The sequence below is a fragment of the Diabrotica undecimpunctata genome, chromosome 8 (assembly GCF_040954645.1).
Source record: "Diabrotica undecimpunctata isolate CICGRU chromosome 8, icDiaUnde3, whole genome shotgun sequence".
Classification (NCBI taxonomy): domain Eukaryota; kingdom Metazoa; phylum Arthropoda; class Insecta; order Coleoptera; family Chrysomelidae; genus Diabrotica; species Diabrotica undecimpunctata.
In genome coordinates this window covers 104,610,901-104,631,325 of record NC_092810.1, presented here as the reverse complement: position 1 = coordinate 104,631,325, position 20,425 = coordinate 104,610,901, and the positions used below count along the sequence as shown (strand labels likewise).

Genomic DNA, 20,425 nt, shown 5'->3' with positions numbered 1-20,425 from the left:
TGAGAATAGTTAAAAATTTTGCACAATAAGATTGTATCCTGCAAGAGGAGTAGCAAAATTATTGCGCAATCGGTGTATAAAATATCGATAATATTAACTGCCCATGAGCCACTCACTATACACACAATATATGAATGTTAACAGCTGTATGTTATTTTTTAGTTTTTTATATGAGTCTAACTACGATGGTATACGTATGTTTTATCACAAGAAACGTACTACACCAAATAAAACTAACATCATTGTTTACTAATGCGTTGTTCTGTTTTTTTTTCAGCCCGATCCAAAAGTTTGCCACGAATCTTTGATGGATCAGATAAAAAAAGGAGCCACTCTGAAACGAGCTAAATCAACCAACGATCGATCGGCTCCAAAGATATGTTAGTAAAATTTAGTGTTTTGTATATTATCTAATAATGTTATATCATTATGATATCATTTTATGTAATCCAACTATCGGTTAATGGACATCTCAAATCAGCCAAACTTACAAAAATCACTATTTTTAGTTGACGACTCCTTGAGAAAAAATGATTTATCGAAAATTGTTCTGATTTACTAAAATTGGTAGAGAACAACAGCTTGTGACAGTGACTAGTGACAGTTGACAGTGACGAAATAACTGCTAAAAATGTCTCTGTTATTTGTCACTGTTACAGTAAAATTTAGACTGGTTCAGAAAATATGGTAGATTTGATCAATTTTGTTAAGTTTCTTTAGTAATCTTACTGAGCTGTTAATTTAAATGCACGGTGTTTTGGTTCTTGGAATATAGAGTGTAACCTAACGTATCTTTTTTTGTGAATTCGTGTGAGCACGTGTAGGCTGCACCACCATAATTGGGAGAGAAGAATTACGCCATCGAAGTCGTATAATAACAGTTAGGTGATCAAATAACTATTGTATTCTAATGACAGCTAAACTGATACAGGTATTCTGTTATGATAAGTTAATCTTGTCGATATTCCTCCATTGTTTCTCTGTGATAAAGTGCCCTTATCTGTCCAATGGTTTTCTGATAGAGCTGCGATTCCATATGATTATATTTCATTTTCCACCACATTCAGTTTTCCTGTTACCAATAAACTGGGAACGTTCCACGTGGCTATTTAAAACTGTTCCAAATTTTTATTTCAGACGCCTTCTGCCCCTAGCGTGCCTGGTCTCCTACACCGTCATGGCCGGTAGCCCATTTCAAACCAACAGACTCGAGTTCTGATTGGTGCCAATTGCTAGTTGAATCGCTTGCAAATTACTCTTTCGATTAGACATACCTTGAATGATCGTTCTTCGGGCATCGTAATGCAGTGACGCCTACTTTCTTCTGCATCTTAGCACCGCAACCTTTTTAGTGATACAGTTCCACTTAATCCAATGATACACCGGTCCAGAATAATTTCCTATGCGTCTTAACTTGGTACCGACGGTCACTGCTGTTCTCCCACCGGTTCCGTCCTGAGAATTAGAAAGTAGTAGTTAAACAGTAGTTCCTACTCTGTTGCCATAACCGAGAAAAGAACTGAATTGTCACTGTTTCAGTAACTAAAAATATCCAAAAAAAAAGACGTCGTTAGAATGTGTTAAAACTGTAATTGAAGATTGGTCATCGAAAAGTATGAGAAAGCTGTTGTAGAGCTATTGATTTTTTTAAACATAGGTGTTCTTTCTTCCTTCAAATACTTTCGTATGTGTTGCAGAAACTTATTTTGCCCAGCTGACATGTTATTTTGATAATATTGTAATTACAACATTGAGTCCTTTCTGGAAAATTTTTCAGGCGCTTCCTTGGTTAAATATTTTTCTTGTTTTAACGATTCTATGTGATGCTTTAACTTGTTTATTAGTGTTTGTGCATAAATCAACTGCTTGTTTAAATTCAGTATGCGTCTGGTTAAGGCATAATAAGTCTGCAAGCTGAGGAAGGAGTCTCTATACTTTGCCTATACCTTCGCAACTGCTATACCATGAGAAAATATCTTTCAACATATGAAAATAGTTTATTGGCAATTTTGAATTCGAACTGCAACAAAATTGTAGTACTCTTGCTCTTATCTAGTACTCTTGGTAGTAGCACAATCACCAGGATAGTTTAAATTGTGCGTTCACACGGGATGGTGCCACTGTACAAGTGGCATGATCTCGTCGTCCATCAGGGACTCAACCTGGTAAGCAGCACTGGTGCCATCCATTATCAGTCTTGTCATACTCGTACGTGTACGTGGGAACCGGATTGAATTGCTACATTTTGTTATTGAAATTCAAAAGTACCTATTATACTGTGGGATGTTTGATGTAGAATAGTTTTTCCTCTGCATTTGTCGCCCGTAGGATGGTCTCAAGGTGGGTCGTAGTTTCATTCAGAGTTGTGAGTAGCTCATCGTATTGTGGAAGGTTATCTGAAGGAAATTTCCCAGGATTTTGTCTGAGATGAAGGTATAATGAATAGCATAGTTTTCTTTATCTCTTAATAAGGGATGCACCAAAATTGTTTATTTTTAACTTTTACGTAAAAAAGTTAGATTACAGCTGCTAACTTTTTGACTTTCATTCTTCAAATGTCTTGGATGACATTGGGTTAGTATTTTCAGGGTCTCGAATTAAATGGCGTTAAAATGAATGACCCGACCGTCATCGAGTCTGTCACAGTTCTAATTAGAAATAAATCTCGGGTTTCAGGTGTAATCCATTGATTGTGTCTCCATTTACCCGTTCGAGTAAATGCGTCATCCAAACGTCCGCACCTGCGGTAAAACTAGCCTTAAAAAAAGATTATCTTACCATATTTACCTACAATGGTAAAAAATATCAATGCAAGCCTTACCCAATATTCCTTTATTAGACCAGGTTATTGTCATAATGATGCTTATCTTCTTGTGTGCCATAACCATTTAAAACATCGATATCCCATTTCTTATATTGTCTCCTCACTTAGCTAAGGTTCTGGTATAACCTACAAAATGTTAAATTTTTAGAAAAAACTTTTTAATGTTACACTTTCATATTTAAAGAAAGAATATAATTCTGTAATTAAAAATAGATCAGTAAGATTAATAAATAGTCAACGAGTTAAAGAGGAGAAAAGAGCAAAATCTTCATCGGGTTAAAGATTTGGGTAAACATTGATATAGTTTGCAAAAATAGCAGATGGATCAATCTTTTGTCGGTGAGCTAATATATACACGAGTGTATGAAAATTGTAACACCACGCACAGAAAATTCACTTTTGACATTCTAAGTTTGGTTTGTTGACATGGTTTGACCTTATTAATGTACTGCTTTTAAAATTATGGGGAATAAAGAACAGATTATGGCTTCATGATTGTATAACACCTTGTAATAGTACTTATTCATTACATACATTGTTAGTATTACGAGAACTAATTAAATCATTTTATATTTCACTCATAATTTAAAGGTTTGTTTTTTATGGATTCTGCAGTGGCATGTTTTATTTGTATTGTTAGATACAGGGTGATTTATATGCTATTTTCAACTGAAAATGATTTTTGTGCGATGTAATAATCTTGACTCATACTTTATGACTCGCTTTATAGTCTTGATCAGTATGTTTATTAAATGCATGCAAATATTAAAACCCAATTATCACTACATACATTTAAATATTTTTTTTTTGTTTAAATATCCTTCAATGGAGTAATGTAACATTCTATTTGCTCTAGTTACTTTCTTTTCTATCAATTATATTAGTAACAATAAAAAACAAGATTACAAACTAAGATTTATGAAAGAGAACCAGAGATGCAGATGTGGAGAGAGCTTGCAGATTGAAATGGGGATGGGCTGCTCACGTGACAAAGATGAAGGATCGAAGGTGAACACGCAAGTTAACCGAATAGAGACTAAGAACAGGTAAACGAAATAGAGAAAGACCACCTATAAGATGACAAGATGATCTGCGAAAGATGACGAAAAATTGAATCCATACTGCACAAGACCGTGCAGTCTGGATACAAACAGCCTATGTCTTGCAGTGGACTTAGTCTTGGATGATGACTTTCTTTTCTACTTGTGTTAATATGTTCCGGTTTTTTGGCATTACGTCCTTCTTCTACTATCACCTCAACTCACTATCAACTCACTCCTATCGATCTAATCCATCAGTTACCAATGCACTTGCGAAAGTACACTTAAAGGATGGTTAAGTTATTCGTCAGTTCTTTTTCTTTTATCATGATTTTCCTTATTTTGATTATATTCAATAGTTTCCTTCAATATAAAATTTGATCTAACCAAATTTATAGTAATGCATTTTTAAAATATGTTTAAATATTCTTGCCAATGCAATAATTCTTCATTTTACTAATTGTCACACGATACTAACAATGTATGACACAATTTCTCTAATATTTGGACTGACATGGATGTAGCAATACATTTTTATTGAAGCAGAATAGAAATGCGGAAACCTGGCACTGGTATTAATTTATAATATATCCAAATTTTATCTACACACTCTGTATGTTGTTCTGACGGAAGTCGTATTTCTTTAGTAGGGTCACTCTATAGAGGAGAGGTAAATGTGTGTATATTCGGACTCAGAATAGATGACAGAAAAAATTATGTCAAAAGTTGTGAGATGTAAATATTGTAAGATCTATCCATAGACATATGATACAAGATAGACTGATCGTTGCAATACCAGTCCGTTCCCCCAGTGCGACAGAGAAAACTGACGCAAAGCAGTCACTGCATCTCTTTGTAATGGGCCGGGCTTATCGATCACCTGACCTAAATGTCCAATGGGAAGTCACGTGGTCGATAAACCCAGTCCATTAGAAAGAGATGCAGTGACTGCTTTTTGTCACCTTTCTCTGTCGCACGGGGGGAACGAGCCTGTAATTACTTTTTAAATGGGAATAAGCCACAATTAAAGTAAAGAAATTAAAATGTCAATAAACTTACTTTAACCTTTAATTGTGGCTTATTCCTATTTAAATAGTAATTACTTTAAAATGCCACAAGAAAATAGCTTCAGAACAATATTAAGAACGAACCTATATTTCTCAACAGTCAGTTTATTTGTATTATATGTCTATGGATCTATCCTAACCTTACATAACCTAAAAAATATACATTAATATGATTAACATATTGATCAAAACCTAACGTAACCTAAAGAAGTGATTTTAAGAGAATTTTGTTATCAGATTTTTGTCAAAACTAGAGATTTGGAAACTCTTTAATAAAACTTTCGTCTGTATTATGGGTTTCCTACCTATGAATATGTAAATTTGTATATAGCGGCTATGGTAAAGGCCCACAAGCTAATCATCAAAGAAGAAGAGAAGTAAAGTGATCGCAGTTGTGTTATAACGAATTTTATGTCTCAATATTTTTGCCCTTCATAGAAAAATACAGTACCTACTAAATATAAAAAACACTGAATAATTCAAACATATCAACGACAAAAAACATTTTGCCCGATTTTCTTTGTATTTTAACCAACGCTGTATTCAGTTTCCTTGGTTCTAGCTAACTTGGTTCTCAAAAATCAATTCGCCCTTCATAGAAAAATACAGTACTAAATATAAAAAACATTGAATAATGCAAGCATTATGCTAAACTAAATATAAAAATATTCTTAACAACATACAGGTCAACGTACTATTATCGCTCCCTCAGGTTACAAACTGGGCGACTGGCTGTCACTATGACCGTCATCTGCACACTATGGATGTTAAAAAAGATTTTTTGGTGAAGCCTACTATTGTTGTTTAATGTTGTATGTGCTCAACTATTATCAAGCAGGTGATGGAAGTATTTTCTGTTTTCCTGGTAGGATAGAAAACAAAGAAAAGGTACTGCAAAAACCAGACAAGTGCTCACAATTTATTCCCAAGGCTGGACAATACAATTAATTATTAAATTAAAATTGAATTTTTAAACTTGAGGTTGATTTCAATAAGCGGTATTAGCTACAGGGATCAAGGCAACAGGTTGGAAAAAATCTAATAAAAAAAGGTACTGTGAAAAGCGTTTTTTTATATTTTTATAAATATATAAAAATCATGACTCTGTTGACTTTAAAAACTAACCCTGAAAACTAGAAGGACAGATATCTATGATGGTAAGAAAATCAACTCATAGGAGCTTCAATTTTGATAAATAGTAGGCAAGTGGGTTTATTCAGTTAATTATCCTTTTCCTTTCTAAAAATCTTGTGGTACAATGTGACCTTGAGATGGCCTGTTGTGTTGTAGTAGTAGCCTACTGAATGTAACTGCTTTTAAGTCCCCATTATTGAAGCCAAGCTTCAATACTGGCGTTTTATTACTTCTTCTATAGAGTAAAATGTTGAGGAAAGCGTCACAGAAGTAACGCCACGAACCACGAAATAGCGGTTCGTGGTTCGCAGTCAAGTAAACAGTTGGAAGAGACCATTTACGCGACGAGAGGAGTTCGTTATACAACATTATACAACGTTTTAATAAAATCTATAAAAAAAGTAAATAAATAATAAAATGACTTTATTAAACTTTAAAAATATTATTTAAATTGTAAAAACACAGAAAACATAGTAGGAAGCTTCAATCTTGTCTACAGTACCACCTACTGTACCAATTTTTTTAATGTCATTGCCAGTATACACCTTTTAAAAAAGGTGTATTTAAGTATTGCGATATTGCTCCCATGTCATGATATACCCAACAGAGATCAATTAGAATTATATTGGTGTCTTTAGTAACGTCCATTTTACATTAACTTGACTGAATTATTTTTGTAATTGATAATGTAGTATATATAATAACTAGAACTGATCTTAAGGTAACTTACAAGGAACTATAGTTTACAGCGGTGGAATTGGATGACCATTTACATACTTACTTGTGATGCCGAATGCAATCTTGCCATTTTTTTACTCGTATATGAGCTTTTTTAGTTATAGTTGGCAACCATTACCCGATGCTTTTCACTCTGTTATTCTAACATTATTAATGCTGAAATCGATATTGAATAACGATTTATTCAAATTACGCCATCATCAGAATTTTTCCTTTTGTTAACCTTGCCTTCTATTATCTTGCCATGTATATAAATTTATATTTTTATCTGATTTTTTTATTAAGAAGAGAAGACCGTTAAAGTGTTAACTGACGGATGATTTAAAACCGATTTAAATTTTTGTTGCGTGCTCTTTAAGATAAATTCTGAATATCACACACAAAATAAATTTGTGATTAATTTTTTATATTCAAATAGTTATTGGTGAGATTTTAAAGTGGCCTAATAATAATATGTTCATTTTAATCTTATTATTGTTTTACTCTACTTTTACGACAATCATTTTCCACTGGTTTCGTTTGACTCATTAACTTTAGTGCGTATATTTGCATTTTTTTCCACATTATTCTGATATCCACGACCATGTCTGAGGTTAAACTCTTCTTTAATTCCAAATTAATATAAAAATTTGCCCAGTTTTTTAATTGGACTTAATGGAATTTGTCCGTTTCGAGCGTTTTCTATCCGATGTGACGTTATCTTCGTAACATGTGTTTGAACCGTTGTCACTTTCTCTTTAATTTTCATCTTTTTGAAGCATTTTAAAGATGTGAACATTACTTCAATGTTTCCTATTCGTACCAGATTTGTAAAGATAGTACCTTCTATATATTTTTATAATATCGCATAATTTTCTACAAGATTAGAGCTAGGAGCAGCTTTTGGAGTAAGAAAGATATCTTGTTTTGGAAACCTAAAATTGTTCGTTTACTATTCTATTTAATTATTTCGAACATCAACCTCGACACTAAAAATCGCTATGATAGCCAACTTTCGTAGCTAAAACGATATTTAAAGAATATACTTTCCACCTGATAAATAAGAAAACTGAATTCGAACACGATAAGTAACCCAGTTAAATAGAAAATATTAGAAATAGCATGATTACGATAATTAGCAATTGAACAGTCAAAAAATAACAAATGAAGACGTTGGCTTAACGTTGTTCAAATCAAAGATGCTTTACGTTGTTCAGATCCAAACCATGGCCCAGTTTCAGAAATGGTATTTCAAAAGGCAATATTTACTTAGTAGACCAATGGCCAATATATATTTTTTGGTCATTTTAGTAATTTTTTCTTTTTCGCTTTTAGTTACAGCTTCATCTCCACTCGAATCCTTTAACGGTTGTCAACAAAACGCAAATGCACATATACCCTTTACGAATATAAAAAATATATGTATTGTTATTTTACTTCCTGTGCGTTCTAAGTTGTGCGAAGTGAAGGCAGTTGATGTATTTTTATAAAAAAAGTTACAGTACCTATAAATAATTTTTATTAATTTCATAAATTAATAAAAAAAAAACATCTGCTCTTGTTCCAGTTTCATCGCTGTATTTTTTGCATGTTTTTTAATACTTGTATATAGGCTGTTATTTAGACTTTTAAAACCACTTTCAGTATATGTATATAAACATTAGGTGTAAGAGATGTTAATATATTCGAAACTACTAGTATTATAAACATAGAGCACAACTTTATTTTTCTCTCTATTGTTTCATGTTAGAGTACAATTAATACATATTTAATAATTTATTTATATTGTTTAGTCCACGATTACAATTTGTCTACAATAATTCTTCGGCGTTTAAAAGATACGGGGATAATATGTCAAAAAGTACCTGTTGTTGATAACTATTTATTTACAAAACAGTTTAATAAACAACAAATATTTTGTTGTGTTCCGGTTATAGTTACTTACGCAATTTATGTAAGGTCAATGAATGAGCGTGACCAAGGCATGGGACCCTATTTAACTTTATACGACTCACACGTTTCTAGTATAAATATATCGTGGGTTGTAAACTATAGGAAGATATTAAGGGAGGTTATTTTTACATTTTAGTAATCGTAATTTGATGTTTCTTGAATTTATATTCATGACAAAATCGACTTAAAAATTTATTTGGAAAAAAAGTGCAGTTGAATCTTGCAAACATATTAAACATACTTAATTTGCTTTATAGAGTCGTTCAAACGATGCAAATTAGCTGAAGCGTCAATTAGCTGCAACGTATCCAACTCACATCATTGTATTTATTTTGAAAACTGTCACATGTCAAATTTTCTAATTTTTATCTTATTACAAATCTTCTTAATTATCAAATAATATAGACTTTAACGGCCGGTGTCTTGTGTTTATACATTATTTTTAGTTTATTTAGTTCATCAATAGTTATCAATTGTTGCTAACGTTTCGTTTGCTATTGTGACAAAAGTTGTCAAAGGCGATGTGATGTGGCAATAGTTGGAATGTGGTTCCGGCCGGCTAGTTGTCGATTTGCCCAGCTCATTTGAGGCTTTGTATTTAGTTGTGCTGTTGTTAATATATGGTAGATATGTAGACCTCCTCTTCGTTTTTCTATCTATTTACATATAATCTGATGGTTGTGTGATGGTATGTTCCTAAAATGGACTATGGCAAAATCTTGCCTTTAATTAAAATATCTTCACGTTTTGTTTTGTTATTACAATGTACACTCAAACAAATTTGTATAAAATACGATAAAATTATTTTGATAGACTCTTTAATCTTTGGTTTTCCTCTGTAGCACAGTTTTATCACAGTCTATGTCAGTTTGAAGATGGATTTGACAGTCATGTTTTACGACAATGATATCTATTAAAGTAAAAAGAACTGTACTTCTTAATTTTTTTGTTCGCCTATATTTGGGATGACTAGTTTGGAAGTGTAGATCATTTAATTTTCCTTTGGCGTAGATTTATCGTGTTCCAACTTTGAACTAGAAATTTTAACATTTGCCCCAAATAATCTGTTTCACATATCTAGACAGCAGGATCTGTTATAGATATTATAACTCCTTCACCATGACTAAAGGATACATCAAAAATAGAAATATCATCTCAATTTATGGCTTGTACAAACAACAGAAGAAAATTATCCGATTTCACATGCTCCAATCTAACTGTATTTAAAATGTCTTCCTGTATTGACATGTGTGGCTGACAGACAAGTACTATATGTGCACGCAAATTTAACTCTCATCGTGTCAAATTTGTTTTAAAAATTCTTATTGGTGGACCATATTCGGCTGTTTTTAGTTCGCTATAGGAATATTTTCAAACTTTATGGTTTTGTTTATCCATTTTATTATTGAAATTCATTGACCAATCTGCATCATTTCAGCAAAAATTTTATTGCTGAAACGAGACATTCCACATTCTTCTAATTTATTCGCAAAGGAATGCTTTTAAAAAGCGAATTTGATTTGTAACTACCATAAACTATAGCTAATCACCTCTACATTTGTCCCAAAACGTTTTCTATAAATAATATCTAGATTTAGAAATCGATAAACGTTAGACGGAACCAAGTCTGGCCAATAGTGAATGTGCTCCAAAAGTTCATACTTTGAATCCCGCAATTTCGATATTGCCGCAACTCCTTTATTTAGAAGTGAATTCTCGTCATTAAACAGTATTTTTTCTGGTAAAAACTTGAAATCTTTTGTTTCAACTTACTTTTTGAGCTGTTGTTTTATTTTGTACATAAATTGGTGTATATGATACTCTCCGTGATATTCAAGACAAGATTAAACAACGAAGGGCTAAACCATCGGTTTTCAATTTTGAAGTTTTTTCTGAATTTTTACAGGTTATTCAGCAATAGCATATCTAAATTCTAAAACATATCTTCGTATAAACATCTTTGTCGGAACGTTTCTACAAAAAAATCTAAGGCGTAACTCACTACAACCAACTTACGCTATTTTTATACAGATGCCAACTGGGCCATGTACTTGATCATCCTTCACATGTATTATGCACAATTTTATCTTAGGTGCAAACCGTTTGAACGCTCATGTTTTTTTTTTGTTCTTATAATACACAAGATAATACAGGACTGAGGTTTGATATATTATTATTGAAACTATCGTATTTTTTAAACGAAGAAAACAGATCTAGATTTTGTTTTATGTACCTTGAATAGTGTAATTTCCTAACGAATGTACACACGAAGTACGTTAGTATATACTTCCGTATTTGGACATATCTATAAAATATCTATTAATGCTTTAATTTAGTCTCATATTTTTGTGTATTGATTTTAGTGTAAAGAGGGCAACAAAATGAGTTTTTAATACTATATATATAGACCTTTATAGATATCTTTTGCGACGACCACATTATGAAAGATTCATCATATCATTAAAAAGATTATCTGTCTTTTTACAAACTTCTTGTAAATTTTAATAAACAATACTTATTGCGTTACTGGGATCCAAGCTTAAAAATTAGTTTAGTAACCTAAATTATTCAATCGAAATATGCATTTTGAAAAATCAAAATTTATAAATTGGAAAATGATTTTTAGTCTGAGCAAAAAGAAGGCATTTTATTTTACTGAAATTTGTAAACTGAAGTTAATATTAAGTCAAAACCATGTTTATACTTACAAAGTTCATTTCTTTTATATACACCTTTCGTTTATTTATAGCTTAATTTAATTTTCCATTAACTAATCGATAGGAAACGAATTACTAGGAGACTTCTGCTTCTTCTAAGCCTTCTATCGTCCATTTTTGGACATCGGCCTCTCCCAAACTAAGCAACATGCTTCCAATTTGTTCCGGCTATTTTTTTGATCTCTTCCACCCATTTTATCTGTGGTTTTGGTCGTCTACTTTTGTAAGGTCTCCAATGTTGTATTGTAGCCTTCCAACATTGGTCTTTTTTTCTAGCAGTGTGATCTGCGAATCTTCCGAGTTTGGCAGTTTTTGTTGTGATCTTCTCGACTTTTGTTTTTGATCTTACGCCCTTTCTCTTTATATTTGACTTTTTTATACCTAGCATTCTCTTTCGATTATCGTTTGTGACTAATTTGATCATATTTCCCTTAATTAGGGTGCAGGTGTGATATCCATATGTCATAAGAAGGATGCACTGGTTATACACTTTGCTCCTCAAGTATTTAGGTATTTTGCTGTTTTTAGGTGACTAAAAGTGGTTTTTTAAACTTAGGTTTTTAGTGATTAGGAGACTAGAAACCATGAATAACTAACATGATAGGAATGGGATAATGTCGCCGACATTTAGGCGGAAAGAAAGAAAATATTTTCATGGAATATAACTATCAAACTATGTAATCTTAAACTTTACAATGTCATAGAGAGCAGAGTGTACTGATATGAAAGGACCTCCATTTCGTCTAATAAATCGATGGTGTGGAAAAACCTATTAAAAAATCTATTTGTAGCCGAATTTAAGAACCAATTTTGTATATAAGTGTATTTTGACATTATACCAGATGACCATTCGTGAAATAAGGTTTCCTCCTATGATTTTTAAAAATAGACAGCTTTATTTTTGTTCTTAGCGTTATACATCATTTTAAAACTTATGCTAGTTTTCTACATAATCGCCGTTTCTGTCCAAACACTTTTACAGACGATGTTCCAACTTTTCTTTCCCCATGTTAAAGAATTCTACTGCCAATCTGAGGAATCTAGAAACCTCTTCCTTGACTACATCATCGGTTCTGGAGCGTAAGATACCCAAATATTCCTTTAATTTTGGTAATAAGTGATAATCATTTGGTGCTAGGCCCTGACTCTAGTGGCGGTGGGGCACAACAGTCGAGCCAAAACCTCTCAGTTGTTCAGTTTGATCTGAGACATGAGTTCGAGCGTTGTAATGTAGAAGCCTCACACTACTGGACAATCGTCCTCTTCAACCCTTCTCTTTTTAATGTCTCGCAATATTTGTCGGAGTTAACTATTGTTCCATGAAGCAAAAAGTCGATTAACAGTAGGCTCTTCCTGTGCCAAAAGACAGTTGCCATGACTTTTCCAGCAGACTGCGTTTTTTTAAACTTATTCGGCTTCGGCGAAGTTGAGTGACGTTATGTACGTGATTGTTGCTTGGTTTCGGGTGAACAGTGAAATACCCATGTTTCGTCATCTGTAACAATGGAATCCAAGATTTCTTCCTTGTTGTCTTCACATTGTTACAAGAACTGCTGGGCACACTCGATACGTTGGTGTTTGTGATTTTCTTTAAGCAGTCGCGTATCCACCGCGCACACACTTTCTGATAGCCTAATTTTTCTGTTAATATTCTGAATTGTGGTGTGGGAAGCCTCAGGAATACTCAACGCAAGGTCGTTAATGGTGAACCTCCGATCTTCAAGCAATATTCATTCGAATGTTTCGACAATTTCGTCTGAAATTGAATATTTATCGTGAATTTCTGTTCGGCCTTTACTGAATTCTCTACACCATTTGCGAACATGTTGAACAGATATGGACTTTTCCCCATAAACTTCGATTAACTGACGATGTGTTAGATGCATATGCATTACATTCAAATATGCACACATGCATACCTGTTTAATAGTTTTAGTTTACTTTGTTGGGATATTGCGGAGTCTTTCCATATTAAATTTTGCGTTACGTGCTGTTGAAAATCTGTGTTTGATTTTTTCGTCAACGCCTCCCTTGATTGTAATTAGATATCTGAGGTAGTTAAACCTATCGACCACTTTAATATCAGCAGTATTTATAATGTTAGATTGCGGTCTATTAACGTCATGACTTGGGTTTTTTCATGGTCATAAGACTATATTCCCTGCTCATCGTGTCCAGGTTGTTCAGTATTTGGACCAGTTCCTCTTCTAAGCAGGCCAACATTAGTGTATGGCTCGCATATCTATAGTTCGAGATTTTTTGCCACGTATTGTTAATCGTATACTAAGATTTTACATTTAGCATATATTAATATGTAATAAATTAAAACCAGAGCCTCCTTGAGCTGTTGTTTTAATTTAGGATTATGGTTTTTCATCCATACCGATGAAATTATGTATCATATCTAATTAGGGTACAGATGTTAAGAAAGTTTCATTCGCATGTATTTTTGTTCTATTTTTAGCAGATGCCAGCAATAATCAATCAGTTATAAATTAGAAATCCATGACCTCAACATTGATGAAGTAATGGGAACAAAATACCCAAGTATTGCGCTATCCTGATATGAAGTCGTGGAGAAAAAAATGAGAGAATAAGTACTAAAGGTCAGTAAGTTGACAGGATGTTTTGATAACATCATATAGCGAAACCCATACATTATTACGAAATTAAGAACTGATAAAACCATTATAAGACCAATACTGACGTCTGCATCAGAAACAAGCCGCGACACAGTCAAAATACAGAGGCTATTGGAAACGACTAAGATTAAAATACTGAGAAGAATTGAGATAGTATAATACGAAATGAAAACATAGAAGAAAGTGATAGGAAATACACGGTTGGGTACTAAAGAGAAAAAAAAAATAATCGCATAAGTAGCAAGAAAGAGGTCGAAGAAATAAGGTAGAAGAAATAACATCCGATCGCGAAAAATATGGAGTGACAACTTTTTAAAAAGGCATCTATCCGCCAATGAACAAGCTTAAGTGCTTATAGACAGAAAAAAGATAGCGAATGCGTCACCCATTGTGCACAGAGGATTATGAAACCCAAAATATTCTAGTAAATATTTCTAGATTAATCGATAATCTTTCAAAACCATATCCTGTACTTTTTGGTATGATTGCTGGTGTGACCGCAACTTTTTTGACATCCTGCTTGGAGTTTTTAAACGTGCTGGTACAAGTCTTATGAGTTGTATCAATAGCGTATTTATTTTTTGACCAGCGCAATAATGTAAATGACTGACAAATCATTGCCCAATTTAAATCAAGAACCTTTTAGATATTTTTTACTTAACTGTGTAACATAACATAGACAATATCTTCCAAAAATAATAATTTGTATTAACATAAAATTTATGTTATAAGTTACTTCTATAATCAATTTTAAATAAAAATATTTTCTATTTTGATGCCTGTTCCTAAATATGTTATTTTTTTCAGAATTTATTTGTTGTTTCTCATTTTTTTTTTATTTTTAGAAACATGATTTTTAGAATATGTAAATATTATGTTTTTATTTATTTTTGAACCTGCTGGCTATGATTCTCTGATCGTATTTTGAATATTTAAATTTAGCTAGTAGAAATGAGTCTATTGATTTAAAGGTAGTGTTTACAAATCTAGTCGACAACGATTTTGTAATTGAATGGCAGTTTTCTTTTAAATATAAATAATTTGGTTGTAAAGTGTACAAAAAACTTTACTTGACTTAATTTTTCTTCCGTTTCTATATACAAAACAGAAGAAGACTTCATAGTGTTTTTATTTAAAAATAAAAAGAATACAGAAGTTACAAGAAATAAAAGATAATAAACTGATCGTCGTTTTCTCAGTTGACTTTGATTCCAATCTTCTTAGTAGCCTCTTTACGCATAATAAGTTGCAACTCATCACCAAACCTACTTCTTCTACCAGTTCCGTGACCGTATCGATCGTTGGATAATATGTTGACTACTATATTCGCTATCATGACTTTATATTGACCACAGCTCTAAATTATGATATAGTTGATTTTCCGTACCATTGTCTTAAAATTTTCAGCCATGATATTCTTCATTTACCATGACCACGTTTACCTTGGACGTTTCCCTGAATGTCAGGTGTAAAAGTTCATATTTTTCAGGATGTCTTATAATATGACCGAAATATTCCAGCTTGCCTCTCTTTATTATATTGACCAGTCGTGTTGTTTCGTTCAGCCATTTAATTTCGTTCAGCCATTTAAGAACCGCCTCATTTCTAACTCTGTCGATCCCGCTTATTCTTAGTAGTCAAGTGTATACCCACATCTCAAAGGCTTCCAAGCGTTTAAACATAGTCTCACTTAGAGTCCACGCTTCCAGTCCATACAGTAGCTCTGGAAAGATATAGCAATATGTCATTCGAAGTCTAAAGTCAATACTAAGATCGTGGCTGTAAAGTACGTTCCTAATTTTAACAAAAGTAGCTCGGGCTTGTTCTATTCGGCTTTTAATTTCTACGGTTGATATGACTCATTGATATTACTGACGAGATACATGAGTTTCTCTAGTCTGTCCTGTACGGCATCTCCGAATTTTACATCGTCATCCTGTGTATAATTTTGTTTGCGAATTATTATATATTTAGTCTTGTTAACGTTGAGTTTTAATCCATACTGATCACAGGTTTTCTTTATTTTATCCATTAAATTTTGAAGGTCTTCTCCGCAATTAGCAAGCACCAAGGTATCATCGGCATAACTAATATTGTTCACAGTTACACCACTAACAATAATACCTTCTGTTGTCTCCATTAGGGCTTCCTTAAATATTTCTTCTGAATACAAGTTAAAGAGTAGAGACGATAGTATACAACCTTGTCTCACTCCTGTTTTGATATTTATTTCATGCGACAGTTCTTGTTCAACTTTTATTTTGTCACTTTGAAATAGTCAAAAACCTTTTCAAAATCAATTGCACATGTGTATACATTTCGATTTATATCTATGCATCTCTGTATCAGATTTTGGATACCGAACAAGGCTTCCCTCGTGCCAGGGTTACTCCCAAATCTGACTTGAATATTGCTAATAATCTCGTCTAATATCGTGTATATTCTGCTATGTATTACTCACAGGAAGATCGTCAAAACGTAACTCATCAGACTTACTGTCCTATAATCAGTACATGTCTTTGCACGATATTTCTTTAGGATTGTGACTGTCGACTTAAGTCAATCAGCTGGAAATATCCGTGTCATAAATTATGTTAAAGAGACTATCTTCTTCATCTTTACGTGCCATCTCCGCGACGGAGGTTGCCAATCATCATGGCTATTCTGATCTTTGATGCTGCCACTCTGAATAGTTCAAACAGACCATACAGTGCTTTAATTCCATTTTTTCCAAAAAAACTTTAGTATTTCAGCAATTACTTCATTGGGGCCAAGTGCTTTTCCATTTTTGGCCGTTTGTATTGCTCGTGTAACCTCACTTTCTGTTATAGATGGACCTGTGGTAGCAATCGGTGTATATTGGTCTACTCTGTCACCTTCAAATAATTCAGAAATGTACTTTTTCCATTACTTTAACTGATCATTGATATCTAATATTCTGTGTCATTTTGTCTTCTAAACTTTGGCATTGTTATTTCCAGTCATCTCTTTTAATTTCTTGTCCAGATGAAATGTATCGTGTTTCTTTTTATAGTGTTCAATTTCATTACATTCTCTACTATGAACTATTTTACTATCATCTGCCTGATTATTACGAGGATCCTCTTGTATTTATTTTTATCTTTATTTCTGACTTCTCTTCTTTGTTTTCACCCTTGTTTTCTTCAACCACCAACTCTACTTAATGATATACACATCGTCCAGAACATCCAACAATTACACCAAAAACTACAATTTGAAGATTATAAAATAAAGATGCAGTTTCCGGATATCATCTCTTAGTGCCTTATAAGCTTCTAGAAGTTGAGAATATAAAACTTCGTCTTATTTCAATCTTCTCAAAGTATGTGACAAAGAATCGTAGGTGTCTGTGCTACGCAATGTCATTTGCGCTGAGCTAAAATTAACTCTTTTAATCACGGGCCTAATAAAATAATTTTTAGATAAAACTCGACCTCAATAAATCAACATAGTCTCGTTCTAGAAAAATACATTAATCTAGATGTAAAGGAGAGGCAATTCGAGGTCCACTTCAAGTATTTTTATCATTATTGCCAAGCCAAAACCTTGGGAGCTGATGTTTGTATTGCATGGTTTTTACTTGCTTGCTATCCACGCAGTTGATTGCCTATATAGCGTTAGAGAGAGAAAGGGAGAGAGGGGGGACTATCCGTGTGTCACCCATTGCCACATTTTTTTCTTCAGGTGCTCTGTCCGCTGCAAACTTTGGCTATAAACATGACAATTCTGATCTTGCTTACGGTACTACTGAATAGTTCTACGCGTGCCAAGGTATACGTAAGATTCTTCTTCTAAATGTACCTATCGTCTAGAGATGTTGGCGACCACATTGACCCATCTTATTTTATTCACAGCAGCTCGAAATAGATCAGTTGACGTTAGACCAGTCCACTTCCTAAGATTGGTCAGCCAGGAAATACGTTCAGGGCCTCTCTTACCCTCAATCTTGCCTTTTAGGATCAACTGTAGAAGTCGGTATTTATCATTACGCATGATGTGGCCGAAGTAAGCCAATTTTCTGTTTTTTATGGTGTTAATAATTTCTTTGTCTTTTCTTAGCCTCTGGAGAATAGTTATGTTACTTGTGTGGTGTAGATATGAGACCCTCAATATACGTCGCTAGCACCACATTTCAAATGCCCTCTACATGGTCAATTAGTATTTTGTTTATCCGTTACTGTCAAGCAGGTTGTTGCTTGTTTCTGATCAGAATCCATTAACCCTTTTCATTGCCTGTTGTAATTCATTTATGCTACTAGCAGGGATCACCTTGTCATCGGCATATCTTATTGTTTGTTATACAGTACACTCTTGTCGGACACCTTTTTTGATTCACATACTTTCAGTGACTTTATTGCTATTGCCATTGTGACATATCGATACGAAAACTCTTGTTATATCTTCAACTATGTCTTCAACTCCTCTGTTATATCAAACATTTTTCGTTTAAGATTGATCAAAAACGATTTTTTTATGTTTTTCTTAACAATATTTGAATTTAGAGGACCAGAGCGATCAGCGTTATTCGTGTCTGTATATTCGGCAGCGTATAAAGTCAACATACCATCTATAAACCGTTATTTCCGACGGAACAGAGTCCAAACAATACATCCCCAGCTGCTGTTTTGCTCGAATAGTATTCTGTATCAAATTCAAATTTTTCTATTGAAAATTGCAAAAGTGGCAAGAGTTATTCAAAACACTGGAACTTGTTCGACTTCGCTGAAATCTTGACACTTTCTAAATAATATGGGTTTGTTATTAGTGGTGCCATCTATATTTATATATCATTTGTAATTATAAATGACTATCCATCTTCTCTGTAATTGAGTTGTATTTTTCGCTAACATTTTTTTTTAAGTTCTTATGATTTTCTTTTTAACCTTTTTTACGTCCTTCTTAGTGGCGACTTTTTAAAGATTCCTGTTATGTTTAGATTTGGTCCATATTGAAAGAACAACGATAAATTAGTCCATTCTTTCACTTCCTTGTATCGATCCATATTTTATTTATATCTATTTTGTTACCAGTCATATATATTATAAGAACTGTAATCAAGATATCCTCCATATTTATATTTTAATGCAATTTGCAATTATTTTGAATGAAAATTGCGAAAGTCAAAAATGATAGAAAATCATGGAGCGCAGGTTACTTGAAGCTGTATCTTAACAGAAAAACCAAATAAAAACTGACTTTTCAACTATTAATAGATAATTATATCGGTTTTCGTATTGTAAAGGAAAACTAATCGTAGAATAGCTTTAATATGTACTAGAAACAACTGAAATGTGTATATAATACCCATTGTATGTCTTTGACTTTTTCGTACGCATTGATAGTATTCGAACTATAGCTAAGTAGTTTTAACTGTAACGTTAAAAAATGTAAGGTTTCAGGAGTTTGCTTCATTTGTGTTGTATCTGATTAATAAATGTGGGAAAAATTTTTTATTTTTTTATTTCTGTCCTATACAGCTCCCAGTTGTACAAAAAGTCATTTAAGTTTTTTTGGCGTGTAATTTTTCTAATTACACGCCACACACAATTAATTAAAAATAAATTATTAGAAAAGAGTCACATGTATCATATAGAGTGAAAATCACTTATGAAATAAAATTATTTCTGTCCTTGTTTTAAAAAATTATAAAAAACGCCGAGACCCGTCGACTTCTATATATAAATATACGCTTTTTAAACATAAATTGAAATTTAAAAGGAAAATTCCCAGTTGTTGGCTGTATATCATAGTTAACTTACAATTAAGCGAAACAATCATCATCAGTGAACAACCTGCAAATAAGTCTAACCACTTCAAAATGAAAACAAAAGGGTCAAATTTTGACTGTTAAATAAAAAATGTGCTTAATACTCACGACTATAAAGTAGTAAGACGATAGTCGGGCATGAACAAATGATAGCAAGTGCTAAAGAGGAAACGGATTGACGGAAAAAACTTAAAAATAATAGCTAACCTGTATTGGAATCAATCAACGGTACTCCGAATAGATGGAGAATATACAGATCAGGTCAAAATCTTAAGGGGAGTGAGACAGGGATGCATAATTTTACCACTGATATTCAATCTGTACTCGGAGCACAGTTTTGAAGATGTTCTAAAAGATACTGATGAAGGCATCTCAATAAATGGAGTCAAGCTCAATAACCTGCAGTATGCAGATGATACAATAGTGTTTTCCAATACCATAGATTGCGAAATGCTGCATAGAATAGGCAAGGAAAGAGAACTTTTTAACACAGTAAAAGTTAGAAAAACATCATACCTAGGCCACATACTGAGAAATAATAAG

General features: G+C 32.9%; 1 protein-coding gene across 5 annotated transcripts in view; it reads left to right on the top strand.

Annotated features, from left to right (window-relative positions):
* The window catches only part of mim (missing-in-metastasis), a 182,555-nt gene extending 162,992 nt beyond the window's left edge, over positions 1 to 19,563 (top strand). For 4 of the 5 annotated variants that reach the window (XM_072540682.1, XM_072540679.1, XM_072540678.1 and 1 more), the window contains one exon: positions 278 to 19,563. In XM_072540682.1, coding sequence (XP_072396783.1) covers positions 278 to 385 — 108 coding nt within the window. In that variant the 3' untranslated portion in view covers positions 386 to 19,563. The remainder of the gene's footprint in view (positions 1 to 277) is intronic. The other variant, XR_011951638.1, reaches the window with a different exon arrangement.
* Positions 19,564 to 20,425: the final 862 nt, after the last annotated feature.